Below are 26051 nucleotides of genomic sequence, written 5' to 3' on the forward strand. Positions count from 1 at the left end.
TGGTTTTACCTGATCCACAAACCTGTTTGACCAAAAATAAACAAATAACTAAAAAACCTTATGAATAAAAGGAATTTCAGAGTCAGAGTGTTAAACACTCAGCTGGGGGTCAGAGTTACAAAAGCACACTATTCCACTAAGAAAGTTTGAGATTTTTGTATTTTTTCGTTTAGCATTGTCCACCCTGAAGGTTTCTACTTCCCTCAAGGCATTGCCAGAATTTGGGTTGTTCTGGGGCTGGCTCGGGAAGAGTAAGGAGTTGGGAGAGAGGGGATGGGGTGATTCTGGGTGGGGGACCCTGGGGCAGTCAGGGAGCAGCGCTTTTAGTGCCTTCCCAGCAGCCGGGGGAGGAACCCCTCTCCGCGCTGTGGCTTCGCCTCCTGGCCCAGACCGGGGGGAGCAGGGAGCGTGCAGCCAGCCGGTCCCGCCCCCAGCTTCGGGCCCGGGCCCAGAGTTCGAGGCCTCCCCGATCCGGATGTGATGAAAAGGAGCTGCGGAGAGAAACGTGTGTCAGGAGCGTAGGGTGGAGGGGAGTGCGCGGCAGAGGGGAAAGGTCCCGCCAGGCGGGGAAGCGGCCGGGCCTGCGGGCTGGAAGCGGGGGCGGGAGCACGGGGCGGGCGGGAGCCGCCACCGCGGGGTCTGGCCGAGCCGGCGGGGGGCGGGGACGGCGCGCAGGGGCGGCCGCCGCCATCGGGCCCCCGGGGCGCGAGGCCGCGTCCGCCCGAGTCGCGCTAACTTTCCGGGGCGGAAGAGGAGGAGGCGGGGGCTCCGAGCGAGCGGGGGGCATGCCGAGGTAGGTGGCGGCCCCCGGGCCGGGGGGCGGCGGGGGTTTGGCCCGCGCCCTGTGCCGGCTCCTGGATCCAGTCCCCGCCCCCTCAGTCCGCGCGGCGACTCCCCGGGACCCCGCTGCTGTCCCCCCGCTTTGGAGCCGAACTTGGCAGGGGTGGGGCTTGGGGGAGGGGAGCTGGGGGCGGGGATGCCCGCAGGGTGTGCTCTTCCCTAAGCGCGCTTCTCCCTCCAGAGGCGGCCGGTTCCCAGCGCCCAGCACCTAACAGCCCCCGGCGGCAGCCCCGCGGGGCGGCCGGCTCGGCGCAGGCGGAGGAGCGGCCCATGTCCGGCGCGGGCGGAGCGCTGGCCCCCGGGCCCCAGCGCGGGCCCGAGGCGGGGGACGGGCGCCCGGGCGCCCCGGCCCAGGGTGAGTGCGCGCTTGCAAGTTGCAAGCTTCTTTGTCGTCGCTGCGTTTTGAGACGTGCTCCCACACACGCCGGTCGGGAGGTGTCTGCGTGGGTCGCGGTGTGGGCAGGACGGGTTCCGACCTCGTAGTCGGGAACTTCTTGCACAGTTGGTGTTACTCCAGCCAGTTGGCCGGGATTCCCGGCCTATTCACGCCCGGGACGGGAGGGCGGGTCCGCCGGCCTCCACTCCCCCTTCCTTTGGCCGCGCAGAGACAGGATGACAGGCTGGCTTCTGGAAGCCAGCGCCCGGGGGGTCCTAGGACGCGGATGGGTGGGTTCTGCAGCACCTCTCCCGGAGGGGCTCCAGTCCTCAGGGCTTCATCGGGCCCGGGAGCGCATCCTTCCTCCTCTGGCTTCTCGTGCTCCTCTGCAGTTCGCATTAGAATCCAGGCTTCTGTGCCCAGTTGCTTTGGAATGGCTCTTACAAACGTTTTCAATAAGTGTTCTCTTTTGAAGTAAATATTCCTTTAAAGAAACACTTTCTAAGAATGAGTTAGCTCCTTTGTGTTCTTTCAAAGTGTAAACGTATATAGACTAAAAAATAAAATAGTCCCGTTTCTGCAAAACTTCTATAACAATCCTGCGTACACCGGTCAACTGTCTTTCCTCTCTGGAAGGTACCATCAGGCTTTCATTGGTGACTGAGATCGGGCCTCACTCCTGTCACAGAGTTCTGATACTCATAGGAACTAACTAACATCCCAGAGCTCAAAAACCTACTTTATACTCTTGCTTTTAAGCATATCTGATAGCTTTTATCCCCCCCTTAACAGTAATGTAGTGGGGTTCTTCATAATCTCTTTATTAAAGGCAGCAAAACGTGGACAAGAAGTTCATGTGAAACTCACGGTGAAAGCATGAAACATCCATGGCTAACTCAAAATGTTCTAGCATTCAGGGCTGTAAAAGTGAATTATGTTTATCTTTGTTTTTTGTTTCTAAACAGTGAGTCCCTTTTTTCTAAACAGAAAATAGAGAAGATCTGAAAATCAGAGAATTAGATAAACATGTTTTCCCAGAAGCAACCCATGTGCTGCACATTCTGTTGCCGACACTGTCACTGTCCTGTCCCAGGCATGTCCTCTGTGGTCATTATCGACTCCGGGATGGGTTGTTGATGTTCACCCTTCAGCTGTGAATCACTGTTGTTAAACAATGCCTGTCAAAAGTCAGCTTCCAACACACTGCGAACACGATTGATTTGGAAATAGTTGATTTGATGTCTACAGCGTCCAGCTTTAATACTACGTTTTTTAAAACCAGCTGGAAGACCTTGCAGGGATGCTGAACGCACCTGTTCAGATGCCGTGTTCCTGGCTACACATGGCCTGACGTTTCGAGCAGGCCTCTAGGATGGCCTGAAGGAGAACGGAGGTGCCATACAACACACGTCAGTCGGGGGGGGGGACTCTTAGGTTAGATTTTACCTGAAAATTGGTTTAACCTCAGCAGCGAAGTTACATACTGCTTTTTTAAAAATTAGTTTAACATTGATTCCCAACATCCTTTAAATAGGTTATCAATTTAATTGTAAATGGAATATAAACTTGATTTTTTAAAAAGAAAATCCTCAAGATCGTGTTAAAGTATTGTATCTCAAACTAGCAGACTTCCTAAGATGGACTGAAAGCAAAGCAATTGTTGGAGCTAGTGGCTAGGGAAAGAGCTTCGAGGTGTAGCGTCCTTTGGTTAGGTTGGTTTTCTTGGTCCACACGCTGGTGCAGAAGCTCTGCTAACAGGGCACTCTTAAGCCCTTCCTCAGGTGCTGTCATCCTCCTCCCTCTTTCCTTGGATTCTTTATCATCTTTTCTGAAGAATAGCTTAATAATGGTCTGGTAGGATGTGGCTGCTTAGTTAATTGAAACTTAATATTAAAATTTACATATTAAAATCCGTGAGAAAAATGGAAGGTTTTATGAAAGCTAACAAATATCTTTTCATGAAGAGGAAAGATAAGATTAAGACTTTCTTGCAATTAAAGTTAAATATCCATCTATCTATCTATCTATCTATCTATCTATCTATCATCTATCTACACATATATACAGAGGATGCCAAATTTTAAGAAAGGAAAAATACTGTTAAAATTGTAATACTCAATATATACCAATAACAAAAGATGAATACAAGTCATGTTTGACTTCTGCAATGACAAGAGGTGCTCAAAGTGGTTCCCATCAGCGTCCAGACACTTTTGATTACGGCGAACTACTGCTTGAGCAGCGTTGACCAAAGTGTCCACTTATACACATCTTTTTGGCACCCCCGGTACATACATATACACACATCCATAAAGACAGATGACATAACCTGTGTTGTGATGAGCTCTCTACTGCTGACAATGTTAAAGCCATAGGATGTTAAAGTTGAAGGTAATTTTAGGGGGTCTCTAGTCTGAACCACCCATCAAATCTAGAATCCTTTCCATATTCTTTTAAGGGATTAGTTGGAAAACTACATGTAAAATGTGGTGCATGTTACAGGCATTCGGAGTTCGGTTTTCCTTATTGCTAGCATAACTCTGTCTCTTTGAAACATCTACCCTTTGGCTGTGACTCTGCAAACAAAATTCTATTGCTTTGAAAACATTATAAATCTTTTCTGTGAATTTTGAAAGTTGTTACAGAGCAAGGACATAAGCTCATATGCTCCAGTCTGTGAGGGGAACCAGGATAGGTGTCAGAGGATGGAGAGCAGTGGGGATCGTGGGTCACTAGAGCACTCGGGCCAGGTCATTGCTGCCATTTGGGTCAATATCTTCCAATATTTCACAAGATACTGGAAATAGGGATTTTTATATTATCTCTTCCTTTTTAAAAGTTGGCACCTAATTACATATAATTTTTGTTTAGGCCAAACAACCATATCTATAGGCCCCTAAGCAGCTGATTTGTGATCTGTTATAAAATAATAGAAGCTAAACATGCAATTTAAAATGATTTCCCTATTTGTGACTGGCTTCTGAAAGATAGGTTTGATTTGCAGACTCATGCAAAGTACCTGTGTAAGTATCCTCATAGGGGAAGGACAATTTGAGCTAAACTTATTTTTGTTTTAGGAGAGAATGGATCTCGTAAACGTGGTTCATCTAATTGTCATTTTTTTTCTTGTTTGGATTAAGCATTTTAAAATTCATTGTGTTATCAACACTGAAAATGTAGGTATTTGCTTTTTTTGTGAAATAGTTACTACAATCCGTATAGTCAAAAGAGCCTTTTAATTAAGTGCTTCATTCATAAAATTGCAATTTGTAACAGAGGATCTTTAGAAATAATTTAGTTCAACTGGCTTGCTCTTTGGAAAAGATGTCCAGAAAATTTAAGTGACTTGCCCAAGGTCTCATATACAGTCAGAAATCTGGGCAAAGCACAAATTGTAAAACATATTATGTGACATTGTGATAAATGTAGTTGAAGCAGAGAATCAATACAATTTTCCCTACAGACTATGAATTGGAGATAATGGGCTCTGGAATCTGTGAAGCACTTGAGTTTGTTCCCTTTCCCACCCCACCCCCACCCCAGTGCATTTGCCAAGACTGCTGGACTATCCTTTAATGTGATAATGTGTGATTTAATGCACTCTTCTCTCTTGGGAGAGTCCTCTGAGATTATTAGGCGGACTTTTCATAGCAGAATGCAAAATGCCAGTGAAGTTAATTAAAAATAATTTAAAATAGAAGGTAGGGAGAAAATCTTCAAGTTGAAATTACAGGAGAAGAGCTTTGATTTAGAAGCTTAGCTAAGTTGTCAGGAGTTTATAGAGGCTAATCAGATTTCCTTTATGGGAAGCCTGTTTATTTCAATGTATACAGTGTATGCTTATAATACCCATATCCTTCTACTTTTATCACTTTATTTTATTTTTTTGATTAAGGATGGCATTACTCAAAGTGTGCCATATTTAGACCGGTTCTGTCTGGCTCTCCACTGGGGAAGATTGTGCCCTGTAGGAGGCATTTCGAAAGTGTAGAGACATGTTTCGTGGTCGTAACGGTGGGGTGGGGTCTGCTGGCATCTGGCAGGTGGAGGCCAGACATGATGCTGGTCATCTCACAATGCCCAGGCCGGAGCAGTCCGGGACAGAGCAAACAGTGACCTGGCCTGCAGTATCAGTGGTATTGACATACTGACCACCCTAACCTCTCAAGGCCACTGGCAATGGGGCTCAGAACCTCCCGGTGTAAGACTCCAGGACCCGCGTTTTTTATAGGCAACAGGTCTCTTTATCTCTGGTTAGAATCATTGTTGTGGAGGCGTTTATTTACAGAAAGATGGGACATTGATATATTTAAATTTTTTTTTTTTTTGGTAGAAAAGCTTCAAAACACTTTTAAAAAGTCTGCTTTCCAAGTTCCAAACTTGAAGTCCTGTCAATCCATGTACATATATTTTCTATTAGTGCTCTCCAGCATTTTTATCACATACTCCAATTAAAAAATGAGTCCTGAGGATTCATCCCCAAAAGTTCCTTTGCAAAACTATATGTCCTGAGTGAAAATACATTTTGAACGTTAGAAAAAAAAACATAAATAAAAATTAAAAAGGATGAGATAAGAATTAGTATATGAATAGGTATGTTAATACTTTTTTCTCTCACCTCCCTAGCTATTCTGGCTTGCCACCCTGCATTGCTCTTTGGGGATGTCAGTATTAGGGAATAAAAAGGAAAGAAGTTCCTAATTTGCACATGAGATGTAGTCATTTGTAAATCTGATTTTTGGGACCTGGATTATATCCTTTCTCATGGAAACAGAGTGATAAATTAAATTTAGTTTCCTAATAAACCTCAAAAAATTGTTGGAATTGAATTTTATTAAGTTTCATATGTTTATAATGATAAGTCATCGAAAACATAAAATAATAGAAACAAATATAAATAACCCAAACCAAAATAAATTGACTAGAAACTGTTTTGAAGCCCTGTTGACCATAGGATCTTATGACAAGACAGGCTTACCTAGAAAACTATAGAACCTTGTCTAGATTGAAGAAGATCTGGGGGCATTTCCAAGCACCTTAGAACTAGCCTTCCAATTTCCTTTTATGTCTAAAGGAATTTCTGTTCATTTTATCAGTTTAGTTATAGAGTGCAAAGCTTAGCAGCGAGGCATAGTCATTTTCCCTTTGCTAAGAAAAGGAATCCAATGAGTAAGAAAAGGATGTAGCTGGGAAAAAAGCAAGAGGGGAAGGTGGGAGGAAGGAAGGAAGTGGTTAAAGAAGATGTCTTTAAATTTAAGAAAGCATTTTTGAGAAGTTAAACTGTTAGAGCTGAGACCCATGGAAAAAATGTTTGAGGGGAAGCATGCTATGAACTGAGCTGGCAGCTAGCATGTTATGGAAGTAGATGATGGGGTGAAATCTTGAGTTAGGCAGAAGCACTGCTGCCCTTGAAACAGGTCCCAAACATATTATGGAATAAATGATTGGGAAAATGGAGGGCTTGATGGTTGTCCAGAACAAGTGTGAGTCAGGGCACCCAATAACAATGAAAAGAAACAGTTTTGGGGTAGAGGATGGGAATAGGGAAAGCATTCATATGTGTGTGTTTATAATTCAGGACATTTGTATATAGGTTTAATTTTAGTACTTATTTTACTTTCTACCATAGCCTTTTTGTTTCCTTTTCCATTGCTTATTTCTGCCTTACTTAGATGGTCTATAAATGTATATATATTTACATATATATATGCTATATGACAAGTATGGAGAGAGACAGATTGATTAGTGAAATGAGGGGGTTACAAGATTGTGGGGGAAACACATGCATTGACGTAAACCTATAATACGAGATAGAGGAATAGGTGGTATAAGGGAGGCAGAGAGAAAATGGGGTGGGGAACATGGGAGAAATACACCATCTGAAGCTGGGGCGTTTGGAAAAACCTCAAGGAAACATTGGATTTGAGTTGGACCAGGACGCATGGTCGCGGGCCTCAGCTCGGTGGAGATGGATGGTGGGAAGCAGGTTGAGAGGGGCTTCCTGCCGAATGCTGAGCAAGGCACTGAGAAGTGGGCTGGGCTGTAGGAAGGAGCAGGCAGTGAGGTAAAGCTGTGAAGGTAGGCTGAAGTCATTCTGAGCATGGCCCCATGCTCTTGCTAAGGAGCCTGCAGAGCCTTTTGGCACGCGGTGGTGAGTTCTTAAAAGGTCTTGAAAAGGAGAAGAGTAGGATCAAATTGGTGGTTTTAGGAAAATAAATCTGGTGGTAATTAAAAGGATGATTTTGGAGGGAGGGACAAGAGTGAAAGTATTGATTATCCAGGAGGATATTACAATAACCTGACAAAAGATGAGGACCTAGGGCAAAACCAGTATGAATGGAATTGAGAAAAGGGATTTAAGAACAATAGCAAAAGTAGGATAGAGCTCTACTGAACTGTGAAAGCCCCTTGAAGGCATTGATTTTTACCTACTCATCTTTAATTCTCCGAAAATTAATTACAGTGTCCAAATTGATTTGAATTGATATGGTTGGGCAATATATTTAATATGGGGGATAATGGAAAGGTAGAAATTTAAGGTAATCCGTAGGTTTGCTTTTCATCCTGAATGGAAATATAGGAGGAGCTGTTGAGTCTTTTGATCATGTTGGCTCCATGGAACTTAGCCATAGCCATGGTGGCCAGTTGGCCAGTGGAAAAGAGAATTGATAACTACTGGAGTGGTGAGGGTTAATCTCACAGGTGGAGAGTTCACAACCAGGTAGCTCATGGGTGAGCATGATAGTGAGAGAGAGGACTGAGGACCAGACTGGGGAATGGCTGTGCTTTAGGGGGAAGAAGGAAAAGAATACAGGAAACGCGTCCAGACGCGTTAGATGTTTTGTGGTCATGGAAGATGAGAAGAGTTATGATTTGTTAAGGGAGAAACAAGGGAGAAAAAAGAAGCACAGAGGGCTTCTTTTTGACATACGGATTTTGAGTATGCTCAGCACACATTAATGGAAAGAAAGCCCGGGACAGAGAGATTGAAGCTGCAAGCGCATGGGGTGGGGAGTGGTGTGTGGGCATTTGTAACTGAGAGTGAAATTCTAGGAAGGAATGCCATGAAGACACTAGTCTTAGGACAGTGGGAATGTTCCCCTTTGTGATGGCGATGGGAGGAAAGGATGGTGATAGCCTAGAGAAACTTGATCTGAAAAAGAATGTTGAAGGCCTTGATCTTCTCAGCGAACTAGATGGTAACATTTGCTGAAAGCAAAGGGTGCAGTTAGGATGAGTCAAGACATTTGAGATGCGTGGAAAAGATTTGGAAGAATGAAGGAATCAAGAAGGACTCCATTTGGACCAAACACAAAGACAGCTTAGTAACACAGAGGGCTTAGCTAAGAATGAATGGCATAAGTGTTCGGTATGCAGGGTCAGCGTGGTTAGTGCCTTTCTCCTCAGAGAGCATGTGGGGGCTTGGGAATGGAAGAAGGTAGAATGGATTTTTGGAATTAGTACAGGGTTGGAGGTTGGCAGGGTGGAAGCAGTGAGGGACAAAGGAAGGGGATCTCGCGTGTGTGGGAAGAGAGTGTTGGTACTAACTAATCTGGTGTTTCAGGCTGTCTGGGGAGCCAGGGAAGCCAGAAGTGCAGCTGGCAGGCTGTGGTCTCTGGCCAGCAAAAATCGTGCCTCGGTCTTTTTGGTCCGTTCACATACAAGGACTTAATATATATGATTGAGTGACCTTTACAGGGTGACGGGAAGCTGGGGAATTTTTGGGTGTGTGAGGGCCTTTCCTGTTTCTTTGAACCTTATTTCCTGGATCTTGTTGAGATGATTTCATGGAAAGATCTAATAACAGTGTGCAATTATTTTACTAGCATATTTTTATAATAATAAAAGATTTGGGGAAAATATGGAAACATAAATTGACACAATCGAAAGTTATGCCATTTGCAAATGGAAAATTCATTAGAGCAGCAAAAAGAGAGAAACCAACCAAATTGTCTTTCTGAGTTGCTGTATTGTTCTACTGTAGAGAGGCAGGGGGCATAATTTTTGTTTTTCTTTCTACAAGTCTTTATTAAATTTTTCAGTTTTTATTACGGGAACGCCGCTGCTACAGGCCCTCCTGCTAGCTTGACCAGTCGTGTGCTTATGCAGCAGTGTTTTGGTTCTCCCTCTCCCCCTCCCTCTCTCTCTCTCTCTGTCTCTCTCTCTTTCTTTCCTTTTTGCTCTGTCTCTGTCTTTGCCTTTATTCCCCTCCTCCCCCTCTTGCCATTAACACTTTACTGAAGTTACTTAAACTTTTCCCATTTTTTTACAGTAGCATACATACCCTGGAGGAGGTAAGATTTTAACCTTAAGGTTTTGAAATTGAGTTGTATTTTCTAGATTCTAATTCTAATCGCTTAGGGTTCACTAAGTAGGAACTATGAGAAGAGTTAGTTTAACATTAATTTCGTTTGTGGTTTCTACTTGCAGTCCACTTCTGTTTTCATATGCACACCCACATGATCTGAAGTCAGATGATTCAGATACATGTGCTTTTGTGCCTTAGTTTTTAGTAGTTTCATGAATAAAGTCTGAAATATTTTTTCATGCTAGCACATTTAATTTATTATCAACATTGGTTTGAAGGGGAAACCCTGTCAACAAATATTTTTTGTGTGCCTATCATGTGCAAAGTCTTGGGAAGATTAAAAATGTTTAATACGTAGTTTTGTTCACAAGGAGCATGTTGACTAGGTGAGAGGATGAGATATAAATATGTGCCAAATTAAATTGTCTAAGTTTCAATTCAAGATTACCGCAAGAACCAAATGAGAGATTAGTTTGTGGCCAGTTGCCAGCTGACGGGTACAAAATGGAACATCCAAGTTGAGGGAGAATCTCAGGGTGGCAAAAAGAACTTGGATCTTGTCTGGGTTGGACTGTTAGTGGCTCCAGCTGAGGAATACACAGTTTGTAGGTGTTTTGGGTTTGGATTATGTATAGTTGAGCACTAAAAATAAGGCAACTTGTGGTTGAGCCGGTGACAGGTTCTCTGAAGGAGGTGGCAGAGTACAAAGGAGCCAGCCTCCTCTCATCACTTTTTCTGTTCCAAAATACAGTCTTTCTACTCTTTTTCATGGGGGATCAGCCCTTGATCTTTTGGATATCTATGAACATAGACCTAGCCTGTTTTTATTTCTTCCATCTCCCAAGCAACATGCAGGATCTTTAGTTAGCTTTTCTGAAGGGTTTTACTATTTATTTCCCCCTGAGAGACCAGGTGAAATGATGGAGCATGAGAAAGGTGTAGGAGGTTCCCGTATTAATGTATGTACAATGTTACAATAACTTTATTGGTTTTTTATCACATGCAAAATGAATTTAATACCTGAGCTAAGGAGCCACATATTCGATCTTGGTGTTAGGAAAGAATTTCTGGTTGGAGGAGAAAAAGGTTGGAGGCACTGGTCGTAAGTGTGGAAAAGGAAGTACAGATTGGAGATTAAATTGGCAAGTTGTAACTAATCGGATCTGGTACTTGATTATGTTCGGGCATGAGGAATAAGGGGAAAACGGAGTTGAAAAATGATTCTGCGAATACCATTGACTGAGGTACAGACCACAGTTGGAGAAACAGGTAGGGGCAGAAGAGTAGTGGACATGAAGTTTAGGAAATACTGAGTTTGAGTTGCTAAAGATGTACTCATGTAGAGTTGAAACTTCAGATCTATAGGTCAGGCAGGAATCAGGTCTAGGTTAATGGACCTGCATTGTCCTTGGAGTGACTGAGACTGTGGGTGTTAATTAGATTGCAAAGATTGCAGAGCCAGCATGGGTTGGTAGTGCCAAAGGAGAATCCAAAGCTGGCGGTGTCCCAGAAGGCAAGAGGCTGGGTTAGTGAGTTAAATGAGGGGCTCCTGGTTTGGGCCAGTAGGGAAATTATTAGCAAGGACAGATCCCCTAACTTCTGACCCATATCCATCAGCCTGAAGTCCGAGAAATCCACTTCAATATACTTCTAATGCTTTTATTATCTTATTTGTGGCCTCCCCACTATTTGAAATGTTCTTCTCCATCCTCAGTCACTTATTCATTTCAAGATCAGATACAAATTGTATCTTTGAAATGCCTTTACAAATTGAACAACCTCCTTTGGTTCACTTCTGATTTCCATTGGCTTTCATTCTTGTTAACCAGAGAGCTTGGGAAAGAAAGCATTCTTGATAAAATCGCTTGGTATAACCGAGAGGTAACAGAAAAGTTTTTAAAGTTGCTGCACTTATAATAGTGATCATGCTAAAAGACTAAAGAAGGGTGTGTGTGTCATCATTTCCAAAAGGGGAAGATGGTAGAGTCCTCAATTCCTTTTGGTAATGGGTTAATGGACTGCTGAGTAAGGGAACTGCTATAGATAAGGCATCTCTGGATTTCAGCATTCAGCAAGCAAACTCTTTCACGATAGCTTTCTAGACGAGAGTAAGCAGACTGGCATGCCTATAAGAATGAAGAGAATGTGATCTTGAGATTATTATGCGAAGTGAAATAAGTCAGACAGAAAAAGTCCAGAACCCTGTGACTTCACTCGTATAAAACTGAAAACAACAAAGGAACAAGACAAACAAATGAAGAAACAAAAACTCATAGACACAGACAATAGTTTAGTGGTTACCAGAGGGTAAGGGGGGAGAAGGGTGGTACAAGAGCGTAAAGGGGGTCAAAAATGTGGTGATGGAAGGAGAACTGACTCTGGGTGGTGACACATAATGTGATATATAGATGATGTATCACAGAATTGTACACCTGAAACCTAACAATTGTCACCCCAATAAACTTAAAATAAAAACAGTGAATAGAATGTGATGGCTCTGAAGACCATCGAGTGAATTGAGGGTATTTAGCACAGGCTATCTCCCTATTCCTGGAAGTATACATTCCTACTCTCCTTGGCTTATTTTTGGGGATGCTGGATGTTGAATGTTTTCATATGAATTTATGTTATCAGGTTGGGCGAGGAGACCTTTATGAGCCCACGTAACTCCAAATTCCATGAGCCTATGAGTGTTTGGTTTTAGCATGAGTGTACTTTTTGGTAGAAAGAACACAATTAAACCTGTAATTAAGGAGGCCTCAGGTCAGTCATCCTGAACAAATATTTTTCAGATGAGGAATGTTAGATTTGGATAGAAGGCACAAGAGATTAAGATGCCGGAGATAATGTGTCCTGATCCCCCCCACCCTGCATCAGCCTGCTGTCAGCTAACCTCCCCACTGCTGGTTTCGAAGTGCAGACTACCTGATTCTTTCTTCCCCCCTCACTTTTTAGAGCCCCGATTTATTGAGATATTATTTGAAGTATTGCTACCTTTTGTACCTATCATTTGTGTATTCATATTCAGTTGCATGTGCATGTAATTTTGTAATTACTTTCCATTTTGCTTTGTGTATAACCCACTCTTCTCTACCCACTCCAATCTGTAAACTACGTGTAGTTGATTCCATGTCATTTTTTTCATTCTTTTGGATCTAAACACACCATAAGCTTCTGAAAGCATAAGAAGCCCTTTGATGGAATGCATTTTAGATTTTGCTCAGTCTTATTTTTGAAAATATTGGTAATAATTGATTAAGCTGACTTAAGCATTAAATTCATTGAATGAACATTCATAGTGTATCTGTGATTATATAATAAAATAACTTTATCTAATTATGAAATTTTATGTATCTCTTTATTCATCTGTTAAAAATGTTTTGATTATCTCAACATGTTTTTTGGATAATGAGATTTTAATCCATTTAGAACCTTACGCAAAGCAGGTAGGTTTTCTTAAAGGTCATTCGGCTTGAGGGATTTTTTAAATTTTATTTTGGATCAGTGCAGAAGAAAAATTCCAGAGCCTCAGGTCTTCCTGAAAGCTGCCTTATCTTTGGTTTTTCAAAGGTTACATTTGGGAAGCATTTGTAGATTTCCACATTGTTCTGAGCCTCTGGGAAATACAGACCCAGATTTTTTTACTTTTCCCAGAGATTTTGTTCTCAGATTGCTTGAGATTTCATAAACTGAAATACACATAGACCATCTGAAATAATTCTGGTACTGAGTGGAAGAGTAAAAATGGAATTGTTTAAATAAATTTTTTTATCAATAGAGGAGATATGAATATAGGTCGCACAGCAGGAAGAATATACAAATTATGTAGATTACGAACAATCTGTCCTAGGTTATCATCAAATATTTAATTGAACTAGATGAGATCCAAAATGCAAAAGTCCCAAAATTTAAGCACAAAGAAAGTTGCTTATACTCTATAATATAAGAAATACGTGTATTTTACACTGATTATGTTTTGTGGGGTTTTTATAAGATTTTATAAGGGTATCTGTCAAGTGTTGTCATGTATATTAGTTTTTAATGAAGTAAGCAAATGAAGTATGGACAACAAATAGAAAATGTATTTGATGATTAGTTCATGCATTTACAGCTCCTTCTGTGTAAATCAGTAAAATATTTGAGGCAGTTTCTAAGAGTTTTTAGAAAAAGATTCAAATAGAATAATGAAATATAGGTAGCCTACGAGTTTCAAACCTGGGAGAAAATTAAAATGTACAGATTTAGACTGTAGGGTCAAACCCATTTATTTAATTTTGTTTGTACATTTAAATAAAAAAGAAAGTGTTTTCTTTAATATGATTTTCATTGTTCATAAGGAAAAGAAATAACGTACAGCTTCTTGGAGGAAACAATAGTTTTCCTTATGTTAAGTCTGGAAACAGATTTCTTGCATGGTTTTTCACTTAGGGATTACTGAAGAGATACTGCCCTCAACAGCCTCCCTCTGATAAGTTTATAGCAGGTTTTTAAAAGGCACTTATTGCAATAGCACTTGATAATAGCAAGTGTGAATGAGTCCGTATTATGTACCAGACACTGCTTTCCAGGCAGGGTTTCATTTCTTTCCACACCCACCTTATGAGGTAGGGATTGTTATTCCCATTTTACAGATGAAGAATCTGCCAAACATCCGGGTCTCACATAGTCAGTGGTGGGCCCAGGCATCATGCTTTCAGATCCGGGTTCTTAACCATTTCTCCAGTTCAAAGTACAATTTATGGATAGTTTTCTGTCCCAGAGACCCTAACAACAGTATTTTTATTATCAGGGAGGATTCATATATCTGGACTTGTAGATGACAGAATTGTCCCTATTCCTTGGAAAACCTTGGAGTATAGAGACCTCTATACTATATTTGAAAGTTCATCAATAACTTTGACAGGCTAATTTGATCCTCATGCAACGTTCCTAGATTCTTCTGTTACTTTACCTGTTAAAAGCATTTAGCTCTTGAGGTATATTTGCTTGATTACAAACTGATGGAAAGAATATCCATCTTTAATAGTTTGAATTGGTTGTCTTATAGAAAAGTTTAGTCTTAACTATTTCTACCTACTGGAACTAGCTATAAATCACCTGACAGCCGATTTATGCTCAAAATGAAGAATACCTTACTAATGAACCATACTGACCAAGAACAGAACGTGTTCTCTTTCCTTAGAATTTTGGGGAAGGGCTGAGTGTTGCAGTGGGATTTTCTACACTGGGTGGATATTAAATTAGCTGAACTGAAAGATCCTTTCCAATTCTGCATTTTAACATTCTATTTCCAACTGAATATCTATCTCTGAGACCCACACTGTATTTTCATCAGTAAAACTGAGCTAATGTTTTCTTCCTTATATCGTTCATAGTTCTGAAGATCAAATACATATTATATATTAAAGTTCTTTGAAAATTGCTACTACTACAATTACAGAAATTTGTTAATTCTTTCAACAAATGGAAGTATTTTATTTTTTATTTATACTTATTTAACAACCACCTACCAGCCGAATGGCTACTACACGGCTCATATTTTACATATATTATTATTCAATTGACTTATTTTTAATGCTCTTAAATTTTTCTCTCTGGTTAATCACCATTGAATTATTTTATTCTCCAACTGTCTGAGATAAGTAAAACTCTCAAAGTTTTAAATTTAGATAATGCCAACTAGGTAAAACATTAGAGAATTTTAAATTAAATGGAAATGCTATTTACCTGAATCTTTCTCATTCTCCTTCAGCAGGAATAATCGAAATTGGAGAGAGATTGCTTCTCACCATTCATGCCGTTCTTTAGAAAAATAGCCAAAAATAAAGAGTATTGATGACTGTAAGATAATAAATGACTGTAAGGTAATCATTTCTGAATAGGACATATTATATTTAAATTCATCATGTAGAACTCTTTTTGTCCTTTGATTCTTTTGCTTAATTCATGCTTGTCACTCTCTTTGAGAATTAATTCAAATCCCATGCCTTACAAAGGCTTTTCTGTGATACCCTCTACTCCATTCTAAACACCCTTCCGTGTGGATATGAAGTTTTGGCTCTATTGTTAACCCTCATGCAGACAGAATTTTAGAGCCAGAAAAGGCCTCTGCAACCATCCCTCTCCATGTCCTCATTTCCCATTGAAGAGAATGAGGCCCAGCCCCAGTCACAGAGCTGGTCAGTCAGTCTTAATCCAGAACTGTGACCTAGGCAGTGTTCATCACCTTCTGTTTCATAGTGGCTTGATTGTTTCACGCGTATGTGTGGTTTCCCGACCTAGAGGATTGTTGTCAGGGACAAGCTGTTTTTTCTTTATCTGAAGATTCTTCTGCACTTCTGTGTGCAGAGTCGTCACCCTAGAAAGGCTGGGAGCTACCCTTTCGGAAGCAAATACCAGTGGTATGCGACGGTCTTTTGGTCTAATGCTATTTTCAAAGTGTCTTCAGTTTTTATTTTAATATCTAAAACATAATTCATGTATGAGCACAACTAACTGCCATTATATGTAATTCAGGTTTTGTATTCTCATAGTTGTCCTGACATGCAGACAGAACTAAATATCCCTGTATTAATTAATGACTAGATACAATTGTATTTTCGGATTACTTGAAGCATTGTGACAAGGTGATGAGAAGCAAGGTGTGTATCTCAATATTTGATAGGCGCTTCTAAGTTTTCTCTAAACGATTTCATACAGAAGAGCTTACTTAGAACAGAATCCTCCAACCTGGCCTAATATGATAATGGCCTCCCCCTTCCCCACCACCCAAATTTAGACGTCTGAGGTTGGGACCTGTGCCTCTTTATGTTTAAAGAGCTCTTAAAAAAATAAAAGCTAAAGAGAACTGTTGGCTTAGAAGAACATCATACTAATTGAGGCAAAGGCCCCCTTTGATGAAAGAATTGTGTTATGTTGGAGAGGGGTACTTGTTGGACATATAAATAGAAACCTTGTAGAAAAGTGCAGATTGATGACTTCAGGCATCATTGAGATTACGTGATTGTCTACAGAATACTTCATTCAGGCCTACGTAGTAACTGAATGGCAACCACAAACCTTCGTAAATCTAGAAAGGAATTGATTAAACCAGGACTGCTGTGGCCTCTGCTTTTGCAATTCAGAAGTGACACAGCAAACTATTGTGACTACAGAAATCTGCTATTAGAAACTGCTATTTCATCACTGTAATGAGTAATAGCTGACCTAACCTACTGCAAGTTGTGGTAAGGTTGGTTCTATGGCTGGACAGCATGGTGCCATCTTACAATTATCTACCGATCAAAGCTCACTCTGCCTGTGTTTCTTCAATGTTAGATGTAACTGTGCATCATTTATGAGGCTGCTATGTAGGTATTCCTTAAATGTTAAAGAGAGTTCCATAAAATAATGTGCATATACTAGAAAGTTGTAGAACAGTCAAGTGGTCACAGAAGTTCATAGACATGAAGAATTGGAAAGTCGATTTGAATGCGTGGACTTCTTTCTGAGCCTTGCTTTGGGCTGGTGCTGTGGGTCATAGCAAAAGCCTGACACCAACTTTTGAGCCAAGACATTTAGTTTTCAAAGGAGGGAAAGTTGGATAGACTGATGATTGTGATTTAAAGGTAATTACATATCCTTTTCTTCTTGAACATGAGACAGAGGATGATAGTTTTTCTTTTTTCATTTGAGAAGGACTCTGGGGTCATTTAATTCTAGAGGTTCACAGTTAAAGAAAGTTAAAAAAATGTGATAAGCTGTTTCTTAAAAATATTTAGAGCAGGAAGAACTTTATTTTCCTCTTACTGGTGGGTTTCTATTAAATCCATGTATATGGACCACATGACGATTTCATTTATTCTGTGGAGAGTTGAGAGGTTCTGTGTTTAGCACTTGGATATTGGACACGATTCAAATGTGAGTCAAGTGTGTCTAGAGGCTTTATTCAACCCTATTTTCTTTTATTCGGCAACACTTCATAATGCCCTGGTTTCATGAATTAATTTTAATGGAATTAAACTTGAACAGCTCAAAATTATATAATTAATTTCATTCAGCTTCTGTTTAAGTTACTAATTGAATCAAGCCTACTAGCATGACACCTGGCGGCAGGCAGCTACATAACAGTAAGGGCAGTAAGCCTGGGCTCTGCTGCTGAGAAAGTCCATGTGTACGAGTGAGTTTGTAGAAAAGTCTTTTCTGACAATCCCAGAAAGGTCTTGAGTTGACTGTAGCAGTGGAAAGATTCTTGAAGTGTTTTAAAACATAAAGATTTTAATTGGAACTAACATATCTCAGGAAGATCATTTTCTCTATGGTAATGTTGAGTAAATGTTACATAAATCTAGAACATACTGGTTTAGCATGCTTCCAATTTCTGCTTTACTGTTATCTGAATATGGTTTTGCTTTCCCAAAATACTTAGCCTTGGAGACCCTACTTTTTTGGAGCTCTTAGCCTGGACTTAGTCCTAAGTGGGCGTCCATTTATTTTCACGTGTTTAAATGTGTTTTGTTGGCAGAGTTTTCAATTGTTGAGAAATCCCCATGGTACATGAGACACTTTTGCACGTGCAGACACTTTTTCCTTCCACTGGAAATGTTACCACAGTTGACTAACAACTTCTGTTTGCATCTCTTTCCTTTCCTTGCTTCCATGGCTTCACGTCTTCTAGCTTCTTTCTTTGATTCTTTTTAATTGTACAGACACGACTTGATACACTTCTTTTAAAAATACGCACTCTTTTAGTGAGCCTAGTCATTTTGACAGCTTCCGAAATCAAGTTTAGGAAGATGACTGTTTCTAGCTATAACTTTATTTGTGGCCTGCAAACTCAAATATCGACCGTTGACGTCCTTCATTAGACTGTAAACTCCAGGAAGGTCTGGGCTGTGTCTCGTAATTCATCATATCCTCTCTGCCTAGATTTATGCCTAAACATCTACTATGTATAAATATATATTGGTTTAATTAATAAAGTATTCTCCTGGTCTCCAGGTTTTCTCAGTCAAATCCAGACTAACTCAGTCGTCTCTAATCCTGATTATCTGTGCAAACCCCTAGTTATTTTCTCACACGTACCCGTCTTGTTATCCAGTTGATTAAAGTCTGTTGAAGTTCTCCCTGGACTATGTCAAGTCTCCCTTTCGTTTACCTTCCTCTGCTCCTCCTGTTAGACATTCATACTCCAGTGATTCCCAGTGATGTAAGTTCAGTAGAATCACATGAACCCTCCTTGCCACCCCGCCCCCCAGTTGAGATAGGATCTTTGGTGATGGGGTCAAGGAATCTTTTGTAAAAGCCTCTCAGGTGAGTTGAAGTGAAGTCGAGATTGAGAACCACAGGTGTGCACAAATGTATTCATCTTTCTCCTGCATGGTTTTGATTAGGGAATTCATAAAGCATCAGTGGCTACATCTACTTATTTATCTTGCTTTTAAGTCACGCCAAGATTTCTCACCTTGGCATTAAAATATCCATTCAAAGTCTCTATTCAGCCTTTTACTGTCTTCTCTCCTGATGTCCCTCTCAGAACACTTCTCTCTAGAGCTGAAATCTTTCCCCGAGCGTCTGCTTGTGGAGTTTGCCTTTGCTGTCCTTCACTTAGGGTGGTCTTCCTCCCGTCTCTATTTTCCAAGTCCCACTAATCTTTTCAAGACCACCCAACATACCTTTTTCTGTAGGGCCTTTCTGGAGCTCTGAATCCTGATGATTTTCTTCCTTTGAACTATGTTAGTGCTCTGTACCTCTCATAACATGCATTTTGGCTTGTGTTACAGTTTTCTTTTTGCTTGAGTTTTGTTCCGAATAAGATGTTACTTTTCCTTACTTATTGGCTTTCCCCCTGAGAGCCCAGAAACCCACATATAGATCCCTCACTAAACACCTCCCTCTCCGACAATGTCTAACACACTCCTTGACTTTTCCAGGTTTCTATGGAGAGAACTCTGCACCTCTCACTTTTCATCCATCGGTAGTCTGACTTTCATCTCTACCACTCATTAGAGTCTCTTCTTTGGTGTTTTCCCTACTGCCTCACCCCCTACTTATATGGACTCACTCACTTTCATCCTTGATTGTAACCTTTCCACATTTCTCTGTCATGGCAGATCACTTACTGTGTTCCAATTATTTGTTTACAATAATCTTAACAGACTATTTCCACTGTAAACATCTCTGTTTCTTCAATGCTGGGCACATAGTGGGTGCTCAGTAAATATCTGTTATTCCATCAATAGGTATGCAATAGTCCATAGAGGTGCCACTCCTGGTTTCTTCAGTTACGGTGGACTGCAATTAGAAAAAAATCTGTAAAATGAAACAAAAAGAGAGAAAGATGTGTAACATTTAATGGTAATAAATGTATGTTTTTTTATTCAGAAAAATGTGATAAGGAAAATACTGAGAGAGACATAACTCAAGCCACCAATAGCTGCTTCACACATGGAGAGATGCAAGACCAGTCTGTTTGGGGAAATTGTTCCAATGACGAGCTCATCAGAAGTAAGTACCTTTAGAGGAAAACAGAGGGATTTGATGATATGACTGGGAGAATATGCTCTGAGTTAATTGTACCATATAATTTTGCTGGAAATCTAATAAATCAGAGTTTATCTGAAAGTGTTTTCATGAGTATTTTAAAATGTAGGGCTAAAACTAGGGTATAAATAATACTCTGTTTTCATTCTTTCTTAATAAAGGAAGAATTGACCTGTAAATTTTAGACTCGGTTCTCAGAGACATTTAGACAACACTTAATTCCTTCTTGAGCGGTGACTAAGTGGAAGTCAGACAATTCTCAGTATAAGTGGACTGTGACACTAAAAAGATAGAAAGACAGAGCTAAAGGACAACAAGTAGTATTGTGACAATGCCACTCTGGTCCCTGTTCGTGTAGCCAAATGATTCCAAACTTGTTTTTAAATTAACATCTTTATCTCTACTTGATTTACTTTTATTTTCTTACTCTTCCTAAGACTGTTCTGCAGAATATATACAAAAGCTTTGGTATGTTTTCATTTTACCCTGGGAATACCTAGAAATACCAGCATCTTTGGGTGCTATTCAAAATGCTGAGTGATTGTCATGTTCTCTGGAGCTCATGTTCTGGTCACTAAGTATCCCCAGGTGGGTTCGAGGTGAATTTATTATGTAAAAAATTATTCTCTGCAATAAATGTGTAAGTATAAAGATCACTGCTATGCCACACCTGGAAGAGCATAGGAGTAAATCTTTTGGAATTCTTTTTTGAAGTGGTAACCAAGTTACCATGTCTTATTCTTATTCCGAGAGTGGACAGAGGAAAAGAATTCCTTTCTGGAAATCAAGTGTTTTTCTTTTTCTTTTTTTTTTTTCTTCTTTTTTTAAGTTTAGTTCTTCAGTTCAGACAACTCCATAATATAGAGTCTTCGTTGTGTTACGTATTAAACTTACTTTGAATCTTTGAATATTTCCTTTCCTCTCTAGAATGCCCAGTATCTGTCCCTAACTTATAACCAAACTGAATAAAGCAGGGGGGGGAAAAAGACAAAAACAAAACAAACAAACAAACAAAAAAACAGAAGAAGAAGAAGGAATGAACCAACTTAGTAGAAAACATACAATAACAATAAAAACACTATTCAAGGAAATTTCAAGATTTTAAACAAAATCTCTAAAAGTGAGTACATTTTCGTTTTATTTTAGAACCACTTTGGTTTTTTACACTTTTGTCTTGGAGAATGGAATGGGAAGGAAATGAAACTCAGAAATTAGTGAGGAACAAGATTTATATAGCTTTTTCTCAAGAATCAAATAAACACTATTTCAAGTAACCATTTATCCCCCAAACATGTATTAGTTGTCTTCTACCTAAACACTGACTCTAATGCTGGGAATCATGGTGTTGTGATTTCCTAACAACCAGAGAGCTAGTGAGAGCTAGAAGAGGTCTTAGAGATGATTTTAGCCCCACCTTTTGGGGAACATGATTGTTTTCTCACTTTTTTTTTCATAGTCAGAATTTTAAGTGTGTATGTTTCGTTTAATCGATTTACCTTTCCTACTTCCCCAAGGCCCGCACTAGGGAAAAGTGAATAAGAACTCATAAGACAAAACCTGAAATACAAGCACTGTTGCATAAGGATAGGAAGAGTCATGTTTAATGTGTTAAACATTTTTGTGCTATTTGATGAAGCTCATTTTAGCCACAAAATTCATTAAAGGGAATGGATTTGAAATGAACTACTCTCTCTATTGTCTATACTGATTAAGTGGACAGTGATAAAAAATATTGTAAATTGCATGAAATTGTTTTTTTATTGAGATAATGATGCAGCCTGCACCATGGGACACTGGAGCATTTGGGAACAACTGTCTCGTTTGCTACTAATGTACACTGAAGGAATGCAGAGAGAGGGAGATTTATGGCCCCTCGGAGAGGCTGCTGGGAAAGCTGACACATGGATGGATGTGTTATACAAAGATAATGGCTGCTTCTGCCCGAAACCTAAGCTGACAAGAATTTCCAAATATATGTTGGTGAAAATCGGACATTGAATTTTGATAACAAATTTCAAAAACTGTATTTTGGGTTATTTTCCTGGTTATACTTTCTAGACAAAAGCGATTTTGTTCAGTCTACAAGAAAGATTTGATATCCGGATTTGCCAAACTGGACAGTTTATGTCACCTTCAAACCCGACTCAAGTCTGGACAGCATTTGAAAATTCGATGTTGTGATAGCTTCTGCTCTTTCAGCTCCTTAACTTGAGACTACAAAGATGCCTGAATCTCCCTTGGCCTTTCTTGCAGTCTTTGGTCATCTCCACATGCTTTGATGTCTGTCTCTTAACCCTGCTGTTAGGGAGATGTGTGTCTTCCTCTTGGTTCAACATATAGCCCGGTTTTTGGGGTCCAGTAAATCTTGGTAATAACAATAGGCCCTGGAAAGAAGGCTTTGGCTCAGAGCTGCCTGGGGGAGGAGGGGACGTCCGCGGTGAGTCACCATCGGCTGTCTCCCTTTCCAGCATGCCTATGTGGCTCCCTAAGCACCGTGGAAGGGGTGGACAGCTGGCTTTCACGGAATTGCTTTCAGTATTCCCACTGTAGTGTGGCATTGAAGGGATGGAGGCATCAGCAGAAAAATGAGGCTGGCTGGGCTGTGGGATCATTTTCAAGTGCACAACCCACTCTTTTTTCCAAGGTTCCATGGGACAGCTCAGCTGCATAAGCAAGAAATAAAGGAGGAGACTTTTGTTTAATATGACTCCTTTTTCTCTATCTGTTCTTGAGAGAGTTAGTGAGAGCTGAGCTGACATGTAGTCCTGGATGGCTGCTGTCTTCTTTGTCGGACATTTAAGGCATAATTTATAGGGGACTGTTAGCTGTCAGTGTGATGAGGCTGTTTTTACTTTTCTGAGAATAACTGAGCTATGGAAAGTCAAGGGAGTGGCTGCTTTGGAAATTGTATTCTAATTAAAGGGTGTATTCTCAGGCCTCATAAACGGGATCCATGCTGAGAATAATTTCCAAATTATTCTGTGAACTTTAACCCTGATCTCAGTGGACCACCCACTTGTGGCTCACACTGGTTCGTGCTCCACACAGAAGTTCCAGCTTTGTCTGCCTTTCCCGGTCCTTCTAGAAAACACTGCAAGTAGCAGACCTGAGGTACTAGCTCCCAGGGCCTGGATTCCAAATTGGCCATCCTTGAGTTGTCCACTTATTAGAGAGAATCCTTTCTGGAAGTTGTATGTAAAAGAGAAGAAATCCATATGGAATCAACATTTCAAGTAAATAGGCCACACACAGTCTGGTCAGGCAATATGCACTGTGATTTCTCTTAGAAATTTAAGTTAAAAAGACATTCTAACCCTCAAGTTTGTTTGTTTTTTTAAAAAAGAAAACTAAATCAAATAAGTAAAGAATTAAAAACTAAATGGAAGTTTTGTGAGAAAATTTTATACTTGGAAAGTTTTGTTTCTCATTTTATGAGTTTTTATCCTTTTCACAGTTTAAAACGCTTTCATATTCAGAGAAAATATTTTGGTATATAATTTAATTTATGAAATTAAATTTTGTAGTTTATAAGGGCATCTTTTTATGGGAATACCAGTTAAGACTTTGGCTTTTTCCCTCAGATTAGCATGTGTGATACAGTATGTAATTCAGAGGTATGTCTTGTTTTAATAATCATTGTTCCTCTTTCTTACTTAAACAAATGTTGCAGTGAAGTGACACCCTCAATTAATATTAATCTTTCTGTTTAACCTATAATATGTATAAACTGATAATAGGCAATAGGCAACATTTCATATTTTAATTAGATTAGAAAGGGAACAGAAGTAACATTTTGATCTCAGTCTTTGGGGGGATTTCTAAAGTAGGAAGGAGTGTGTGTGTGTGTGTGTGTGTGTGTGTGTGTGTGTGTGTGTATGTCTTCCTGTGCTTCTACTCATAGGCACACGTGATATTTTCTTTTAATTTAGGTCAAATTTTACTATTGTAATTATTTCCTATAGCAAGAGAGCTTACAGTTTCTTTGTTCCTCTTTCTAAACTGCCTCAGGTCTCTATCTCAGATTTTTCTAGGTCTTTCTGAAAATTTTTATTGCTTAACTTTATCCTTGGACATTGCTTTTACATAAATGTCTCCTAATTCTAAATGTCATTACTTAACTCCAGAAATTTTCCTTAGCTTCTTTTCTGAAATAAATTTCCTATTAAATTAAACTATTTTGTTCAGCTAATTCTCCCCTTTGTGATTTTGTGGAATTCCCATGATCTGAAGCAAAGTTAGAATGCTCTACTTAAATGGTAATCCCCATTCTATTTAACCCATTTATTCATTTTGAAGGGGTTTTAGCTCTCATAATAGTAAGGACTTAATTGATAGTAGAATGAGAGCCCTCTTTCCCTAATTCACACGTGCTTCCTATTTATGGAGCCAATGTATCATGCTTTTCACCCTTCGCACTATTTGAAACGTTTCTCTTGGCATCCTCTGAGTTTCCCCTGAACATCTGTTATTAGAAACCCTATTATTTCTTTTCCGAGCCTTTGCCAACTTATTGCGGATCACTCCTTCATGCATATCGTTTCTTCATTTTACAGAATGCATCCACTATGTAAAATACTGAGAGAAAGGCAGGTACTCAGGTGTATGATGTATATACTTAGGACATGTCTTACTTTGATGGTAAGGAAAGAGCACTAAGAGTTTGGATTTAAATTTTTTTCAGCAGCTCTTATGTTTGCATGCATATTACATACACTAAATATTATTTGGTTTTCTTTAGAATTCACTTTATATGAAAGAGGCCATAAATAAGCGCTCTTCCCCATAAGTCTACCCAGTACAACTGGGAGAAGTAGCTTTCGTGTTATATTTCTTAGGTAATCTTATTCTTTCCCTAATACTTAACGTTCATTCATTTTAGGAACCCATCTTGGGAGTAAGTTGTGTAACTTTTGTTTTGCCCAGTGTCTTTTCTTCCTCCATTTGTCTCAGAAAAATTTTGTTTCTCAATATGCTGATCAAATAGGTATGTGGCTGCAGTTCAGATTCTTTGATGATTGCCGTTAAAGAAGAATATTTAACGAGAAATTATTGCAAAATCCAGCTCATGGTTAGGTTTCAGTGTTAGGTGGATAATCATAAGCTGTTTTGGATGGCTACCCACGTTGGTCAGAAATCGCCATTAGACTGTGTTCTGTAATGGAGCCCATGTTCCCTAACACATTCTTCTTCAGGCTTCATCATCTGGGCTCCTCTGGGTTTTGCTCAAGAAGCTAGAGAGAACCATTGTTCATCTTTTGTTTTGAGCATGTTATGTTAGGGTCCTAGAGGCCAATGGAAGCCAATTGCTAGGATTCAGACCCTGGATGTGTCATGACTACAGGTTTTGGACGAGTTACCTAACCTCTTTGATCTCTCTCATTTTTAAAATGGAGGTACTACTGCTATATACCCCATTGCGTAATTTTGGAGGATTATACGAGAAAATGCATATTGTGTACTTAATAAGCATAGAACTAAGTGAGTAAACATTCAATAAATTTATCAGTTTTAAGTATTGTTGTCCTTGGGCCCAAATGTCACTTTTGAGGCTCTGTTGTTGTTGTTGTTTTTCTCCATGGTTCCATTGGGTTATATGTACACAGACATGCTGTGTACACAGACCAGGTCTCCTGAGACCCTTGACATTTATGTCCACAACAGATGGTCAGCACCTTAGATATACATGGTTTATGCTTAATAAATAAACGCTTGATGACTTATGTATATTGAATTAATGAGGGGAGGGAAGAGATGTTTTACCCATGTTGCTCCTGTTGTTTCAGACTTGAAGGTCCTATGGCAAGGATTCCAAATCATTACATATTCTGTTTATTCCTTCTTACCCCCTTACTCCCAAACCAGTCTGGTTCATTCATGTCAAGTTCCAAGTATTTTTAGGTGACTCTAGTGATATTAAAGCAACCAAGCCCTGTGCTGTTCACTGATAAGGCTATTCACTTATCAGAATAAGGCTATTCTGAGGCGTTCTCAGTGAACTTCCAGAGC

General features: G+C 40.0%; 1 protein-coding gene across 1 annotated transcript in view; it reads left to right on the plus strand.

The window, feature by feature from the left end:
• The first annotated feature begins 1027 nt into the window (after positions 1–1027).
• Positions 1028–26051, plus strand: part of MDFIC (MyoD family inhibitor domain containing) — an 86031-nt gene continuing 61007 nt past the window's right edge. Inside the window, exons 1-2 of the mRNA XM_081038330.1 lie at positions 1028–1195; positions 19887–20009. Of these exons, the coding sequence (XP_080894456.1) occupies positions 1111–1195; positions 19887–20009 (208 nt within the window). The 5' untranslated portion in view covers positions 1028–1110. The remainder of the gene's footprint in view (positions 1196–19886; positions 20010–26051) is intronic.

The sequence above is a fragment of the Rhinolophus hipposideros genome (assembly GCF_964194185.1).
Source record: "Rhinolophus hipposideros genome assembly, chromosome: 25".
Classification (NCBI taxonomy): Eukaryota; Metazoa; Chordata; class Mammalia; order Chiroptera; family Rhinolophidae; genus Rhinolophus; species Rhinolophus hipposideros.